The sequence below is a fragment of the Mus pahari genome, chromosome 12, assembly GCF_900095145.1.
Source record: "Mus pahari chromosome 12, PAHARI_EIJ_v1.1, whole genome shotgun sequence".
Lineage (NCBI taxonomy): Eukaryota > Metazoa > Chordata > Mammalia > Rodentia > Muridae > Mus > Mus pahari.
In genome coordinates, this window is record NC_034601.1 from 1332611 (window position 1) to 1347481 (window position 14871).

Sequence of the window (14871 nt, forward strand, 5' to 3'; positions counted from 1 at the left end):
CTGCCTCCTGAGTGCTGGGATTAAAAGTGTGTGCCACCACTGCCGCGCTTTAATTGGATCTTTTTAAATGAGAAACTTGCCACACTGTTTATATTTATGGAAGCTTTGGGTGGTAGCAAGGGTTTCTCTAGAACTAAAATTTGTCATGGAGATAACTTTTTTATTTATTTTATGTGTATAATTGTTTTGTCTGCATGTATATTGTATATGAACCATGTGCATACCTGGTGCCCACAGAGGCCAGAAAAGGGTGTTGGAACCCTTAGGAATGTAGCTAAAATTACTTCTGTACCCTGGAATCCCCTAGATGCTGGTTCATAGAGACTTCCTTCCTCTTTTGGGTGCTAAATAGTAGGTTCTTTCACAGGGTAGGTTCTGACTGTGTGTGTTTCCTCCCCAGAAAGGAACTGGCGGGGCAGTACTGCTGTCCAACACCTCTTCCTTAAGCCTGCTGTCTTCATCCTATAAGTCCAACAACCCCAAGCTTCCAGGGGCTATGAACTCAAACTCACTGGGAATCATAACCCAATTTCCACTTCATGTACTCTCCTTCAATGCAGACTCCTCTGCCAAAGCAGGAGTCTCTAAGGATGCCATTGTCACAGGTCCAGCCCCTGGGACCTTCCACCATGGCCTCAGCCAGAGTAAGTTCTTGTCTCTTGCCTCTGTTCCTATGTTGTGTGCCATGTTGGGTCCTGTATGTGTTTGGTGTAACCATGGGAACATCCCTCCCTCCCCCCCCACCTCTGGAAGCTGCATAGTACCCGGGATAGCTGTTTTGTTCCAGACTGGTCTACAGGTTGCCTGGGGCTCTAGATTTCCCAAGCTGCTTTTCTGTTCTGTCTTCAATGTGTGTGTTTTGTTCTCTCCCCTCCTGTTTTCTCTCAGGTCTTCTGGCTGGTTTGCACTCCAGCCCACCCCACACAGCGCCTCTCCCACATGCTGCTGTGTCTACCCATGTCCCACAGAGTCTGCCAGGTAAATGCCAGATGGGCAGCGTGCTATGCACTCTGTGCACCATACTCCTCCACCCATAGGTGCTTTGCTGCTGGCGCTATTAGCCATCTCTGCCTCATCATCACTGTTTTGTATTTTGCTTTATATTTTGAGGCTATGGCTTTTTGGGTTCCAGAATAATAAGTAAGCCTATACTACCAGAGGCTTCTCCTGGTTTTTTATTAGACTTGTCACTGGGTCAGACTTAGCCTGTGTGATGCTATAAGATGGAGCATGAGCATGAAGCAGGTGCTCCAACCCTAATGCATTTAAGGAGAAAGGTGATGGTGTTACTTGTCCAGAGCTTAACCAAGCACTTTAGGGCCTTTATGATGCAATGCTACATAACCTGCCAGGCACTGTCAGATGGTAGAGACTCTTTGAAAGAGTGTATCTATAGAACAGTGAGAGATTGTGAGGGAAAGACCTCGATCTCTGAAGCTGGCACAGATCCGAAACAGAAGCAGCTTTCAGGCCTCCCAGGTGTAAGCCTCCCTTGAAACAGATTGGGGGGCTGGTGAGATGGCTCAGTGGGTAAGAGCACCCGACTGCTCTTCCAAAGGTCCTGAGTTCAAATCCCAGCAACCACATGGTGGCTCATAACCATCTGTAACAAGATCTGACGCCCTCTTCTGGAGTGTCTGAAGACAGCTACAGTGTACTTACATATAATAAATAAATAAATAAATAAATAAATAAATAAATAAATAAATAAATAAATAAATAAAAGAGAGAGAGAAAAAAAAAAAAGAAACAGATTGGGAAGCACACCTGGAATGAGGCCAGGGTCTCCTGACAGAATGGTGCTTTTGGATGTAGGCAGTTGTAAGAGCCCTGCGTACATTGCTCGAGAGCCTGAGAATGAGGAATAGTTATAGATACTTCATGAAATTTTGGCTTAAGAACCCTATGAGAACCTGATTTTGACCTAGTATTTTTAGCACTTTAGACCTGTTTCAACCAGGTCCCTGGGCTATCAGGAGAGAAAGGCTGGACTCAGGGCAGGAGTCAGATGCAGACTCTAGGGATGTATCTGACCTGCTCATGGACAGTGTGGGCCCACAGCTCATTGTCTGCTTTAGGATCTGTTTGTGGGCTCCTTGCATTCATGTCCTAAAGCTGGGAACTCTGTAGTGAGTGCATGTCAGAGGCCTTGGTAGGATGAGGGTGAGTTTGCATTTCTCAGAGGGAAACCTTTGGGCCTTTGAAGAGCAGAGCCAGTAGCAGTAGTCAATTCTTTAAAGAAGCAGTCACATCTGAGGACTTCCTCTGCATGGGTAGGTGGCTACCATTTGAGTGAAGTGTAATGTGGGTGTCTCCCATCTATGGAGAGCCTGTGTGCTGTGAAATATGAGATGGTGCTGCCTCCACCTGCTTTGGAAATGGCCTTTTTTTGAGAGAAACAAAGTAATTGAAGAGAGACTGGAAACACTCTACATCTGTAGAATTTTCAGCAACAAAGGGCAGAGGGACACTGATAGAAAGGAAAAGAAAAAACATTTCTTGGACCACTTTTGTCTCCCTTCCCTGGTCTTCCAAAGCTATCAGAAGAGTTACAGATGTCGTTCAGTGGTTGAGCACTTGCCTAGCATATATAAAGCCCTGTGTCCATTACCAGTACCTCAAGGAGACAAAGAAAAATCATGAGGGCAATCAGAAGAGCATCCATGCAAAATGGGTTGGCAGACTGAACTTCATTTTGAGCTATGCTACAGTGTGGGGCTCTGTAAGGCAGTCAGGAAATACCCTGTATCTAGCAGTGAGCTGAGGCTTGGTTCTGTTCTGCTTTCCCTTCCATGTGGATTTGATGCTTACCTTTGGCTTTACCTCTGCTACCTGAGTATATTTTGATGGCAAGAGAATGAACATTGTCTGGATTCTGTGTGATCGTCAGGCCTTGCAGTGACCCTTGTCGTGTTGCAGAGTGCTTAATGGCCTTCTGCCTGAGAAGTGCTGGTACTCATGCATGACGCAGGATGCTGCAAGTAACAGTGCACACAGCTGCTGTCGGGGGACATTGGCTGCTTCTGTTTCCTGTGAAGTTTGTTTATGCTGTCTTAAGGCATCGGAGCACTTAGAGTGATCTGATTTCGCTTATTCTTTTCCAGATGCTTCACAGCTGCATGGTAAAGGACCTGTTGTACCGAGGAAATTGTGACCACTTTGGAGGATGGAACTGAATGACATAGGTCTAGGAGGAAGCCCAATGTGTATGTCTCTGATAATAGACATTTGCTGTGCTCTTCTTGCCCACTGCTTTTCTTCTGGAGCAGGCGTGAGTTTGAAATGGAGCACTTCTTAGCACTTCAGATGGGCCTCCAACCCAGGCAGCTTCTGCTGCTCACACAGCACTTACTGACCTGGTGCTCTAGGCCTCGTGGCTTTGTCGCTGGACGACATCAAGGGACAGCTCTGTGCTGGGAAGTGTACCTAGACTGTGTTGGGAAGTATAGTGTACATGTGCACCTGTGGCAGATCTGTTTGCCACTGGGTTATAGATCTGCCTAACTCCTGGCATTTGGCGTGTCTCAGAGCTCCCTACTGGTCAGGCTCTCCTTCTGGCCACAGTAGAATTCCTGGATGGTTGTGATTCCATCCCATCCTCAGGCTATGTACTCAAGAGGACAAGACCCAGGCCAGAGCCGCATGTGGGGGACCTTGCAAAATACTAAGAACACATAATGTGTGCTCCTTGTAGGGGCCAGTTTCTCCTCAGAACATGACAATGAAGCTCTTATAGAGAAAAAGATCTTTATAGATTCAACAATCGTGGTAGGATTTTTAAAGACACCTATCTTGGGCTGTTTTCATCATTACCATTGAATGCGTTGGATAGAATGGGACTGCTCTTCACACATCACATTATAGGAAGACTTAATTCCAGTGCCTTTTTGGTGGAGCAGACTTTGACAACTCACACCTATCCATTCAGCCCACTGAATGGATCTGAGATGAAGATCTTTTTTTAAAGCTAGTCTGTATTTAAGATAGTTTTATTTAATTGGGTTTTTTAATGACTGCACACCATAACCTGTGCCGTCTTGACTTGAAAGTCATCTGAGCCCCCCAATCCCCCAAATCCCAAGTTCCCAGCTCTGATTTGTTTTTGTAGAGTTGATGTAGGTGGACTACAGTGGAGCCCCTCGGTCCTCTGTGTCTGAGTGCCCAGGGGTTCCAAGCTACAGGTAGACATTCCACTTTGTCTTACTCTTAGAAATCTCTCTCTGGCAGAGCTGCAGGACAGGCCTCTTTGAAGCATCTGCCACAGCGATCAGGTCTGGGGTGCTGGTGCTCTCTGGACAGCGAGCTTCTGTGTAGACTTTGGAGGGATGTCCAGAGGGTCTGGAGAGTAAGACAGAGGACAAAGATAGTCGACTACAGAGCTTCCGTCATCAGGCTGACACACTTACCCAGTGGCTATTTCATATGGACTCGGAGGGCTGTTGCCTATCCTATAAATCTGCCTCGCAGTGGGTCTGGCTAACTGCCTAGCCAGACCACATCTGGGGAGGTGATCAGCACTCTCAGTATGCACCCTAGGGTGGGTCAGGTGTGCTTTTGGTTCCTGCCTCAAGGGTATGGAGCTCAGTAGCCCTCTATTCCTGTGGAGGTGGCCACCGTTCCACCTTACTGGGAGCAGGACCTTTGTCAGCTCTTTGGTCTGGCCTTTGCTCTGACTCCTTTTGTATGGAAGAACCAATTGTTTTCACATTGGCCATGTGGATTCCTTATCCTTTTATTACATATATTTTTTGCAACTTGGATTTCCAGTTTGTTTACAGAATAGTCTGAGGTAGTAGCAAAAAAGAGCCAAAGAAGAGATTTGTATAGCTGAGCTCTAAGCCAAGCTGAGGCCGCCAGCAAAGCTGAGCAGTGGGAACTCTCCAGGCTCCTCTGCCCATCAGACAGCGGGCCCTAGCACCCACCCCTTTGGTGCTCCCTCCTCCCCATGTGCCACTGCTTGTGCAGCTAGAGCAGGATGCCCTCATCTTTAGGAATCTAGCGATGCCTCTTGCCTCAGGGAAACGTTTCTTTGATGGGGAGTTTATGAGATTTCTTTTCCTTGTTTATGCTTTATTTGTGGTAATGGACGAGTGAATGACTTTAACAGCCATGGCCAGGGAGACCTGTGGCCGGGCTTCAGCAGAGGGTGGAGGTAGAGCAAGCTCAGTGGGATGCAAGGNTTTCTTTGGTGGGTGCAAGGTTCTGAGACTTAACCAGGCGTGGCCGTTTCTTAGGTGTGAGAGGGGCTTTTGTGCCGCAACTATGTTGGTGTTAGGGGGTGGTGTGGAAATTGTTAATCTTGTATAAAGCAACTCAATAAATTGTTTTGAGGTTTCCAAGATGTCTTTCCTCATTTTTTTCATTACTATTTTATTTGCAATATTTTATTTATTTTATTATTCTTCAGTTCATAGGAGCCCTGGTGTGCATGGAATGCCCAGTGTGGCTGAGAGCCGAGGTTCAGCCTCATGTGTAAAGGATTCATACTTGCTATGAGTTAGAATCAAGCCACCAGATTTTTATTTTCATGCAATAAAGTTCCCTATCACTTCCCATTTTCTTACATAATACATGAAATACAGAGAAGCAGAAATTTGGTGAACAATAAACTTTTGTATATCTAAATGCTAATGCGATAATGAGGAAGACTTCTAAGGCACTAAGACTTCTAAGAAAGGCTAGCACACCATCCATTACTAAGATCTTCTCAGAACTAGCAAACTGTTGTTGGTGCCTGTCTTTCTGGCACATCCTGGCTAGTTATTCTAGCACCAAGAGCCAGGCATTGTAGATTCTGGACACATGTTCTAGTGTAGAGCCCTGTTCTATCAGCAGGCACTGTTGATAGTTTGATCCCAGTCAGAAAAATGGAATGTCAAGAAGGAAGGTCAGCAGCCCCAGTGGACCAGTCTTGATGAGTTGAAAGAGGCAGAAAGAAGGCCTTCTGCCTTCAGTGTCACTGTGTGATAACACTAAAGCTGTCTTGTTGAGTATGTCTACATTTTCTCCTGCTGTGGTTTCCAGCTGTCGCACTGATGATGGGGACATATAGGAAAGGGAGAGAAGATACCAAGGTTATTAAGTCATCAGAGGTGGGAACAGGTCACTCACTCAGACTGAATGAGGCTGAGCTGAGAGATGCTACCCAGCTAGTGTCTGCTGGTATTCCAATAGCTGCACTGTAAGCAGCCTGATACAATGTGGATAAAACACTTAGCTCAGAAGTCTATGTGAGGGCTAGGGAGCAGAAGACACCCAGGAAGTTGCTGAAAATGAGTTAACCATCTCCAAGATAATCCATCTCCAAAAAAAGGCAGAAGGGCTGGTCCTACTTCTGCCCAGACACCAAGACTGCCAGCTCCTGAATGGACATATCCTTGTTGACATAGCGGTCATATTGAGCAGGGGTTAACCTGCCACTCTGAAGAGCGTCCTCAATGGAGAACTTCTTGCCTGACTTCCTGTCATGGATTACTGATGACTCCCCATTAGGACCTTTCACTGATATCTCTTCCCAGTCGCACTCCTGACTTCTGAGCTTCACAAACATTTTCCAGTCGATAAGCCCAGCCCGGTGAGCTTCCTCTGGGGACAGCTCACGACCTGTGTCAGGGTCAATGACAACTATGGAGCGCCTCAGGTGGTTCTCCCTCTGCTCTCTCTTGACGGCCACAGAGCCCAGGCGCCTCTGTAGTTCATCGATCTCCAGATCCTTGTCCTTGGACATCTTCTTGAGTTCATCCAGTTCCTTCTCTAGGGACCACAGCCTAGAGTTTAGGTGGGTTCCAGAGTCTACTGTGGTTATGTTCAGATCTCTAGTTTCTGTTGCCATCTCAATCTCTGATTGGAGTCTCCGGGTCTCTAGCTGCAGGTTTTGGCGCTCTAGCTGTAGCTTGTGGTTTTCTTCTCTCAGGAAATCCAGTTCCTTGGATGACTTGGAATTATAGAATTCTAGCTCAGATAACTTGGCTTCCAGCCGGGTCACCTCTGAGTCCAGCTCCCTCTTGCTCCGGCTCTCCTCTTCCAGGCTCTTCTTGAGCCTCTGGATCTCTTGTTCAGTGTCACCTTTTTCTACCTGGACGCTCTCAGAGAAGACCACCTTTTCTTTGATCTCTGCCTTCTCCAGGGCAGCCAACTTTCTACGCAGGGGCTCGAGCTCACCCTCCAGTAGCTGCCTCCGGTGCCGCTCTTCCTCCAGCTGGGCTCGGAGCAGGGCATGTTCCCTGGTCTGCTGTGGGTCCTGCTGCAGCACCACCTTTTGTGTGTGGGTCACCTTCTCACCAGTCTTGGCCTCCTCCTGCTCCAATGCAGCCAGCCGCTGTTGCAGTCTCTGTACCTCTAGCTCAGCTGCCCTACGTGCCTGCCTCTCACGCTCCAGCTCCTCCAACTGCCTCTCCAGCTCTGCTCGGCGATGCTGTAACCGCCGTAGCTCCACATGCAGTTTATCAATCTGCCGCAACTCGGCATCAATGCTGTCTGTGAAGGCAGTCACCTCAGCTCGCAAATCTGGCTCATCTTCATACTGTACTACCTCCTGGAGTACAACCCTTTCCTTCCCCTGTGCCAGCTCTTCCTCCTTGTGTTTGATCTTGTCTTCCTGGGATGCCCGCTCCCCTTCCAGGTCCACCTGTTTCTTCTGTTCTTCTGACAGCTGTATACGTAGAGACTCTACCTCCTTCTTGGTTTGGGGGTCTTCTTGGAACTGCAGGATCTCCTGGACTACCTCTCTAGTCTGCACCTGCGGCTTGGTGTCCTTAAGGGCCTGGATCTCCTGCTTCAGCTGGTAAATTTCCAGGTCACACCTTTCTATTAACCTGGTCTTGTCCATGATCTCCTCCCTGAGCCTCTGGAGTTCCTGCTCTGTCTCTGGGTCAGTTGTGTATTTAATGACCTCTTTGGTCACCTCTTTGACTTCTACCTGTGGCCCGCGGTTCCGTAGGGCCTCCAGCTCACTCTGGTAGCTCTTCAGCTGCTCCTCAGCACCCCTGAATTTGCGCTCCTGCTCCACCAGCTCCAGGCGGAGGTTGGCCACTTCGCTCTCCGCCTTGGGGTCTGGCCGCACAATCTCCCGGACCTTCTCCTGTACCACCACCTTAGCATTTTCCTCTTCCAGGGCCCATATCTTTCTGAGAAGTTCTGTTTTCTCCCGCTGGCCAGAGCGTGCCTTGGCAGCCTCGTCCTCATACTGGCGGGTGAGGTCATTGACTTCTCGCTCAGCAGCTGCATCTTTCTCTACCTTGAGCACCTCTTTGACAGTGATCTTGCCTTCTGCCATGGCTCGTTCTTTCTCCAGTCTCCTGAGCTTCGCCTGTAGGAAACTCAGCTCCTCTTCCTGCTTCTCCCTGAGTGTGCCCTCCCGCTGGTGCTCCTCCTGCAGTCTCCGGTATTCTGCCTCCAGCTGGGGGTCATTCTGTAGCTTTACCACCTCTCTCTCAGTGACCTTTTCCTGCACCCTGCTCTTCTCAGCAGCCAGGGCTGCTACACGCTGCTGTAAGAGTAGCACTTCAGCCTCTCGGGCACCTTTCTGGCGCCGCAGTGCCTCCAACTCCTCCCGAAGCTGCAAGACCTCATCCTCCTGGGCTCTGTCTGGCTCAATACGCAAAACCTCCTTGACCACATACTCCTGTCCCCCATCCCTGGTCTCCTGCTCTAGGGCCTGCAGCCGGAGCTGCAGTGCTTCCAGCTCCTCCTGCAATAGCTGGTTCTTGTGCTGTTCCTCAGCCAGGGTCTGCTGCAGCTGCTGGAAGCTCTCCTCCAGGGCAGGGTCTGGCACCTTCTTCAGCACCTCCTTCCTCACCAATGACTCCTGACGCCCCTGATGCTTCAGGGTCTGGATTTCCTCCTGGGCACTCTTGACCTCATTTTCCAGCTGTTGTCTTCGCTCCATCTCCTCCTCCAGTTCCTTCTTAATCTTCCATGTTTCCTCCATGCCAGAGCTTAGCTTTCCCCCTTGTAGGGTCTCATAGGTCACTCCTGCTTCTGGTTGCTGTGGCAGAAAAGACAATGAATGCATGGTTAAGAAACAAACAGATGAGGTGGAGCCCAGGCAACCCTAGTGAAGGTTGTGGTAGACTTGGGCGCGGGAGGACCTGGGCAAGCACGGGAGGCTGGGGAGGCAGCCATAGCTGCCATCGTTCTGCCCAGTGGTCCAAGATGGAAAGTTGTAAACCAATTACTAGCAAAGATGATTTAATATNTAATATCATGTCCAGAAAAATTAAACAACTTCCAGAATCAGGTGATTCGAACTGTGACACCTGTACCACAACATGGGGTGCAATAGTTGGTTTTGTTCTGGGTGGTCTGTACCCTGCCCTTTGGCTATACCCTGAATGGGGTGGAGGGAGGCTTGCTGCCAGGTATGAATCAAGCTCACTGCCACAGAGGAGAAACATCTTCAATTACTGGATTTCAGTTCCTAAGCCTGTCTTTAGAAAAATGTTATTTCCTACTTTACTTCATCAGACTGTGTTTGCAGCATATCTTGGGTGAAAAGAGAGACAGACAGACAGACAGACAGACAGACAGACAGACAGAGAGACAGGTCTAATCACCAGACCAGGACAGGCTAGCTGTCCTATGATCTTCTGGGGTCTCCACTAGTGCTCTAGGGTTACTTTTTAAAACTTTTAAAAATTGAATACGGGGGCTGGTGAGATGGCTCAGTGGGTAAGAGCACTGACTGCTCTTCCAAAGGTCCCGAGTTCAAATCCCAGCAACCACATGGTGGCTCACAACCATCTGTAACAAGATCTGGTGCCCTCTTCTGGAGTGTCTGGAGTCAGCTACAGTGTACTTACATAAATAAATAAATCTTTAAAAAAAATTGAATAAGGCAAAGTGTTTTGTAGGCACAGAGTCTAAAGTGACATCAGTTTCCCATCTTTGCCCTGTCCCTAGGGGATGTCTGTTATCCTTGGAAACATTGGGGGTTTTTTTATGTATGTTTTGGTGAGCACCAGGTGATTACTTTTACTATGCAAACAGTTGTTTTGCAGTTTCTGACTGGAGGGGCAGAGTACCATCTTGACTCAGAAGGTGCCACAACACTGCTTAATAGCAGTGTGTCCGCTGTGTGGACAGGTTAAGCCAGAGCATTTCTGAGGAGTGTCCGCTGCTTCTAGTTCCTTTATATGTCAGATAATACTGTCATGAATTCTATTGAGTCCTAAAATAACTTTGGGGGCTGGGAGAATCCCTTGCAAGCATATGGGCTTGAGCTGTGATGCCAGCACTGGTGGGAAAATGCAGGGTTCTGGTGCTCTCGGGGAGCTACACTTGTATCCCAGCATCAAGGACGTGGACACTGGAAGCTTCCTGGGCCCTGCTGGCCAGCTAGCCTAGCCTCATTGGTAAACTCTGGGCCAATAGGAAACCTTGTCTTAAAAGGAGTACATGGCATTCCTCAGGATGACTCTCTGGTTGTCATTGTCCTGCACATGCAAGCATGTCCATGTTCCTGCACATAAGCGAATCCACGTACAGAAACACAAACATGCCATTGAAAAGAACTTTGAAGCTCCGTGGTTGTGGTGTACACCTTTAATCCCAGCAGAGTGAGTTCCAGGACAGCCAGGACTACACAGAGAACCCTGTCTTGAAAAAATGAAACAAAACAACACATCCCCAAAAAACCCCATCCCACCCCACCTCCCAAAAACTCTGGGGGCTGGAGAGGTGGCTCAGCAGTTAAGAGCACTTGTTGCTCTTAAAGGGGACCCAGGTTTAATGCCTAGCACCCACATGGTGGTTCACAACCATCTGAAACTCCAGTTCTAGGGGATGCATTGTCTTCTGATCTTGGGCACCAGGCACACATGTGGTGCACATACATACATACATACATACATACATACATACATACATACATGCAGGCAAAACAGTCATTAAAAAAACAAACAAAAGCTTTTGATAAGTGCTCAGCAAACATCTTTTGAGTTGGTATGGAAGTTAGCCCATGCTAGTGAAGAAGGCCGGTTCAGCTTAGCATTAGCATCAGTCCTCCTCAAAAGTGTTAGCAGGAGACCCTCCCATCATTCACAGGCTGTCTCTCTGAGGCAGAGGAGACTGATCTCATCTTGTAGGACAGTTTGAAGTATTTCTAACTAAGATGGGTTACCTGTCTCGAGAGATTCAGTGCAAACTCCAAAGTCTGTAGCCTCTGTCTGTTGACGGCGTTCACCTCTGTGAACTTGGCAGCAAGAGCAGCTTCCTACAGAGAGATTTAAGGACAGCACTTAGCAGACAAGCCAAAAGGCTAGGCGAAAAGCAGAGCGCTTGGACACAGTCTGGGAAGGGCTGCCCATAGCTCCATCCACTGGTGGAGAGATAAACTGAGAAGACCCAGGTTGACTCTTGCTCCATGGCCCTTGAGCAAGTCTTTCTAAGTATTCTTTTCAAAGCTGTTGCCAGATGTACTGCCCTCTACTACAGACTTGCACAGGGGAGCAAGGTAGGAGCCTCCCATGTGTCTGGCACAGGACCAGAATTCTACAAGCCTGCCTCTTAGGGATTTCACTGCTCCAAAACAAGTTCTTCCTCATCTTGCAAATGCATCACAGAGGACCGCATCTGGAGAGCCCCTGGCAGTCTTCACTTACAGCTCACCTCTTCCTTCACTTTGGCAGCAGGAGACTGTAGCCTGGCTCTCTTATTAACATGGCTGTTCCGTCCATTCTCCAGGTCCAGCAAGGATCTTAGCTTCTCTGCTTCAAGTTCATAGTCCTGGATAAAAGAAAGGAAGTGCAGTAGTCACAACAACAACAACAAAAACAACAACAACAACAAAAAGCGACAGTGATTTATGCTCCCTCTAAGGACTCCAAGCTGCCAGGAGCTGGTTTAGCAATCTTGCATAACTTCCTCACATCTGTATCTGAGCTGGCTAAGACAGTAATGCTAAGTTGCTACCCCGCTGAGTGGTATCCATACAAGAAAATGTGCCTGCAATTCCCAACTCCTGTAGAGACACAAACCAAGTTGACTCTTCGGGCCTTCCAAAAGGCCCAGAGTCCAAATGCTGTTTCCTTAGGGAACACTGCATTCTAAGCCTTTCTCCCTTTCTCCACCAGAGACCTTGGCATTTCCCATCAAGTAGATGCTGGATCATTTACACAGACATTCCTGTTAGCTAGTTTTCCTGTTACAACTAGAGCTGTTACATAATTTTGTTTGGTGTACATCATTTTTCATTTTGTTTTGTTTTCCTTCAGGGTAAACACCCCCCCCCCCAAAGAGTTGACTGTTTCTAAGACTCTAACTCCTAGATGATCTCAGTTATCTGGTGCCATATTGTTTTGTCAAAGGGATGGGCCTACATAGGGCGACTGTCCATTTCCCCAGCAACCTACCTACCCCTACTGTGTGCTCTGACAGGGTTCATGGCTCACCTTCACCGCTTGCTGGTACTGCTGGGAATCTGCATAGACCTTCTGCACCTCTTGTTCCCTGCTTGCTATCTCATCAAGCAAGTTCTGTAAAACAAGAGATACTGGAAACCAAAGCTGAACCCCACACACAAGCTCCCCAGAAGGCTGAGTCCTGAGGACCTAAAGTCAACATGCTATAGCTGGAAGCATAGTGGGTGGCTTTCCTATGTACATTTGTTCACCACAAAGGGCAGTGCCAAGGCCTGGAGCAAGGGCCATGAAGATGGTTATCTGTGCCAGGGAACAGGTGTTTATTGTGAGCTCTGAAATGCCAGGCTCTGCTCTGATAGAGCATGTAATCCTTCAGCAAGCGTGTGAGCCAAGCCTGAGGAACTTTTTGAGTATAAGAAAACAAGTCCAGGAAGGGACAGCAAGTTGAATATCAGGCGCTGGATTTCTCTCCATTTCCCTCTGTCTGCCTGCCTATCTGTCTGTCTGCCCGTCTCTGTGCACATACAAAGGCTAACAGTCTATGTCATATATCTTTCCACTACTGTTCTCCACTTAACTTTTTGAGACAGGATCTCTCACTGCCAGCCAATGAATTTCATGGACCTGTTTGTCTTTTGTCCTTGCCCAAGGCTAGCATTATGGATGTGCATAGCCATGCTTGACTGCTTAGGTGGGTTCTAGTGATTACATTCGGGTCTTCATCTTCATGTTTGCATAGTAAGCACTTTTCTGACAAAGTCATTTCCTTAGCCTCAGCCACTGGATTTCTGAGGTCCTTGTGGCACTGAGGAAGTGGGAACCCCAACTTTGATAATGGGATCTTTTCCACAGAGTTCCCACTGTTTTGGTCATGAGCCAAGTCATATGATTATCTGTTGGGTCAGGGCCTTTGAAGGGCACTGAGAGGAAAGGGGTGAACAAGACATGGAGTGCTTGTGAGAGGATGCTGAAAGCGGTGGCCCTTTCCTTTGTCTTGCACCATTGGCCTTGAGAACTCCTCCTTCTTTTTCTAAAAGTGAATGTGAGTACACGGTAGCTGTCTTCAGACACACCAGAAGAGGACATTGGGTCTCATTACAGATGGTTGTGAGCCACCATGTCTGGAAGAGCAGTCAGTGCTCTTAACCACTGAGCCATTTCTCCAGCCAGGTCTTGAAGACTTCCGATGCTCCCAAACATACATTACAAAGTAGAAGCAGCCATCTTACCTTCTGGTTCTTGAGCTTGGTCTCCATCTGACTGAGGCTGTCTGTCTCCTGGGGCTCATAACTGGGAGTCTTGGCCAAGAACTGGAGCACACGGTCGTAACCACTGCAGTATTCATCGTAGGCAGCCTTGGCACTCTGCAGGCTCTGGGCCCTGAGGGGACAAAGCCAGTCAGGTCTCTCTGTATAGCAGGCAACCTCACTGATCCCTCAGTTTTGGGAGGTCCTCTTTTGGTTTGTGTGTAGGGGGCAAGGGGTAGGTAGGTCAGATTGGCTGGCCAGTAAGCTCCACAGGATCTACCTATTTCTGCCTCCCATGCTCTAAAATTATAAATCTGTGTCACCATGCCTACCCTCTACATATGTGCTGGGGATCAAACTTGGGTCCTCATACTTGTGTGACAAGGAGTCTTCTGACTGAAGCTATCTCCCTGGCCACACTGAGTTTTGAAAGGCAGTAGAAAAGCCAAGTGTAACTGGACTGGACAAGTCCCCAAATGGTCAACAGAAAGAGAGTGGTTAAGCACGGGTCATTAACAGGACGGTTAGGGGCTGCATCCTGACAGGCAGAGGGGTGCGCTGGGTATCACTTGAACAAAGAAAGGGCACATGGAGGGTGGGAAATCCTGTTTCCTCAGGAAGAATGGAGGGTGGGAAATCCTGTTTCCTCAGAAAGAAAATGTCAGCATTGCTGGGGCAGGGCGGAAGCAGTACTTGCACAGTGTTAAACGCTTACGGGGGCAACGGGAAACTACCTTGAAACAATGATCCAAGCTTCCACGGTAAGAAGTGAAGAGATACACATTAAAGCCAATGTAATCCACATAAAGGCCTCGAGGAAAGGGGACACAGGGGGAAAGCTCTGCAACATGAAGCTGGTCTTTGAAATGATCATAAGCCTGTCAACCGCAGACAGACTTACTAGAAATGTACGCTCTAGCATACAAGCAGAAGTGGTGTGGGGGAGACAACTCAGGCAGAGCCTAAGAAGAAAGACAAGAACAGCTTCCACATCCACCTGCCCATGGTATGGGTGTGTGGGGAAATGGGTAGAGCTAGGCAGGCAGGGCCAGGCTGGAGACCGGAGGAAATGGGGGAAGACCAGGAAGCCTCCAGCCAGCTAGCCTGACTCAGCAGTGGCGAACTGAGACCCTGTATAAAAGGTAGAAATCAAGAACATTCAAAATGATCCTCTGAGCTCCATCCATTCCATGGTATATACACTGTCATACATACATACATGGATCATCTCTCTCTCTCTCTCTCTCTCTCTCTCTCTCTCTCTC

General features: G+C 48.2%; 3 protein-coding genes across 4 annotated transcripts in view; 2 read left to right on the top strand and 1 right to left on the bottom strand.

Annotated features, from left to right (window-relative positions):
- Ubn1 (ubinuclein 1) overlaps window positions 1-5341 on the top strand; it is a 34776-nt gene extending 29435 nt beyond the window's left edge. Inside the window, exons 16-18 of one of the 2 annotated variants that reach the window (XM_029544384.1) lie at window positions 401-644; window positions 889-978; window positions 3105-5339. In XM_029544384.1, coding sequence (XP_029400244.1) covers window positions 401-644; window positions 889-978; window positions 3105-3154 — 384 coding nt within the window. In that variant the 3' untranslated portion in view covers window positions 3155-5339. Of the gene's footprint in view, window positions 1-400; window positions 645-888; window positions 979-3104 lie in introns of both variants that reach the window. The other variant, XM_029544385.1, reaches the window with a different exon arrangement.
- Window positions 5342-5533: 192 nt separating this feature from the next.
- Ppl (periplakin) overlaps window positions 5534-14871 on the bottom strand; it is a 45366-nt gene continuing 36028 nt past the window's right edge. Inside the window, exons 18-22 of the mRNA XM_021209542.2 lie at window positions 13589-13739; window positions 12390-12473; window positions 11608-11724; window positions 11120-11212; window positions 5534-8986 (exon numbers count right to left, since the gene is read on the bottom strand). Of these exons, the coding sequence (XP_021065201.1) occupies window positions 6329-8986; window positions 11120-11212; window positions 11608-11724; window positions 12390-12473; window positions 13589-13739 (3103 nt within the window). The 3' untranslated portion in view covers window positions 5534-6328. The remainder of the gene's footprint in view (window positions 8987-11119; window positions 11213-11607; window positions 11725-12389; window positions 12474-13588; window positions 13740-14871) is intronic.
- LOC115065099 (transmembrane protein 126A-like) lies at window positions 9154-10693 on the top strand. Its single transcript, XM_029544871.1, has 2 exons — window positions 9154-9488; window positions 10687-10693. The coding sequence occupies exons 1-2, from the start codon at window positions 9154-9156 to the stop codon at window positions 10691-10693; spliced, it is 342 nt and encodes a 113-aa protein (XP_029400731.1).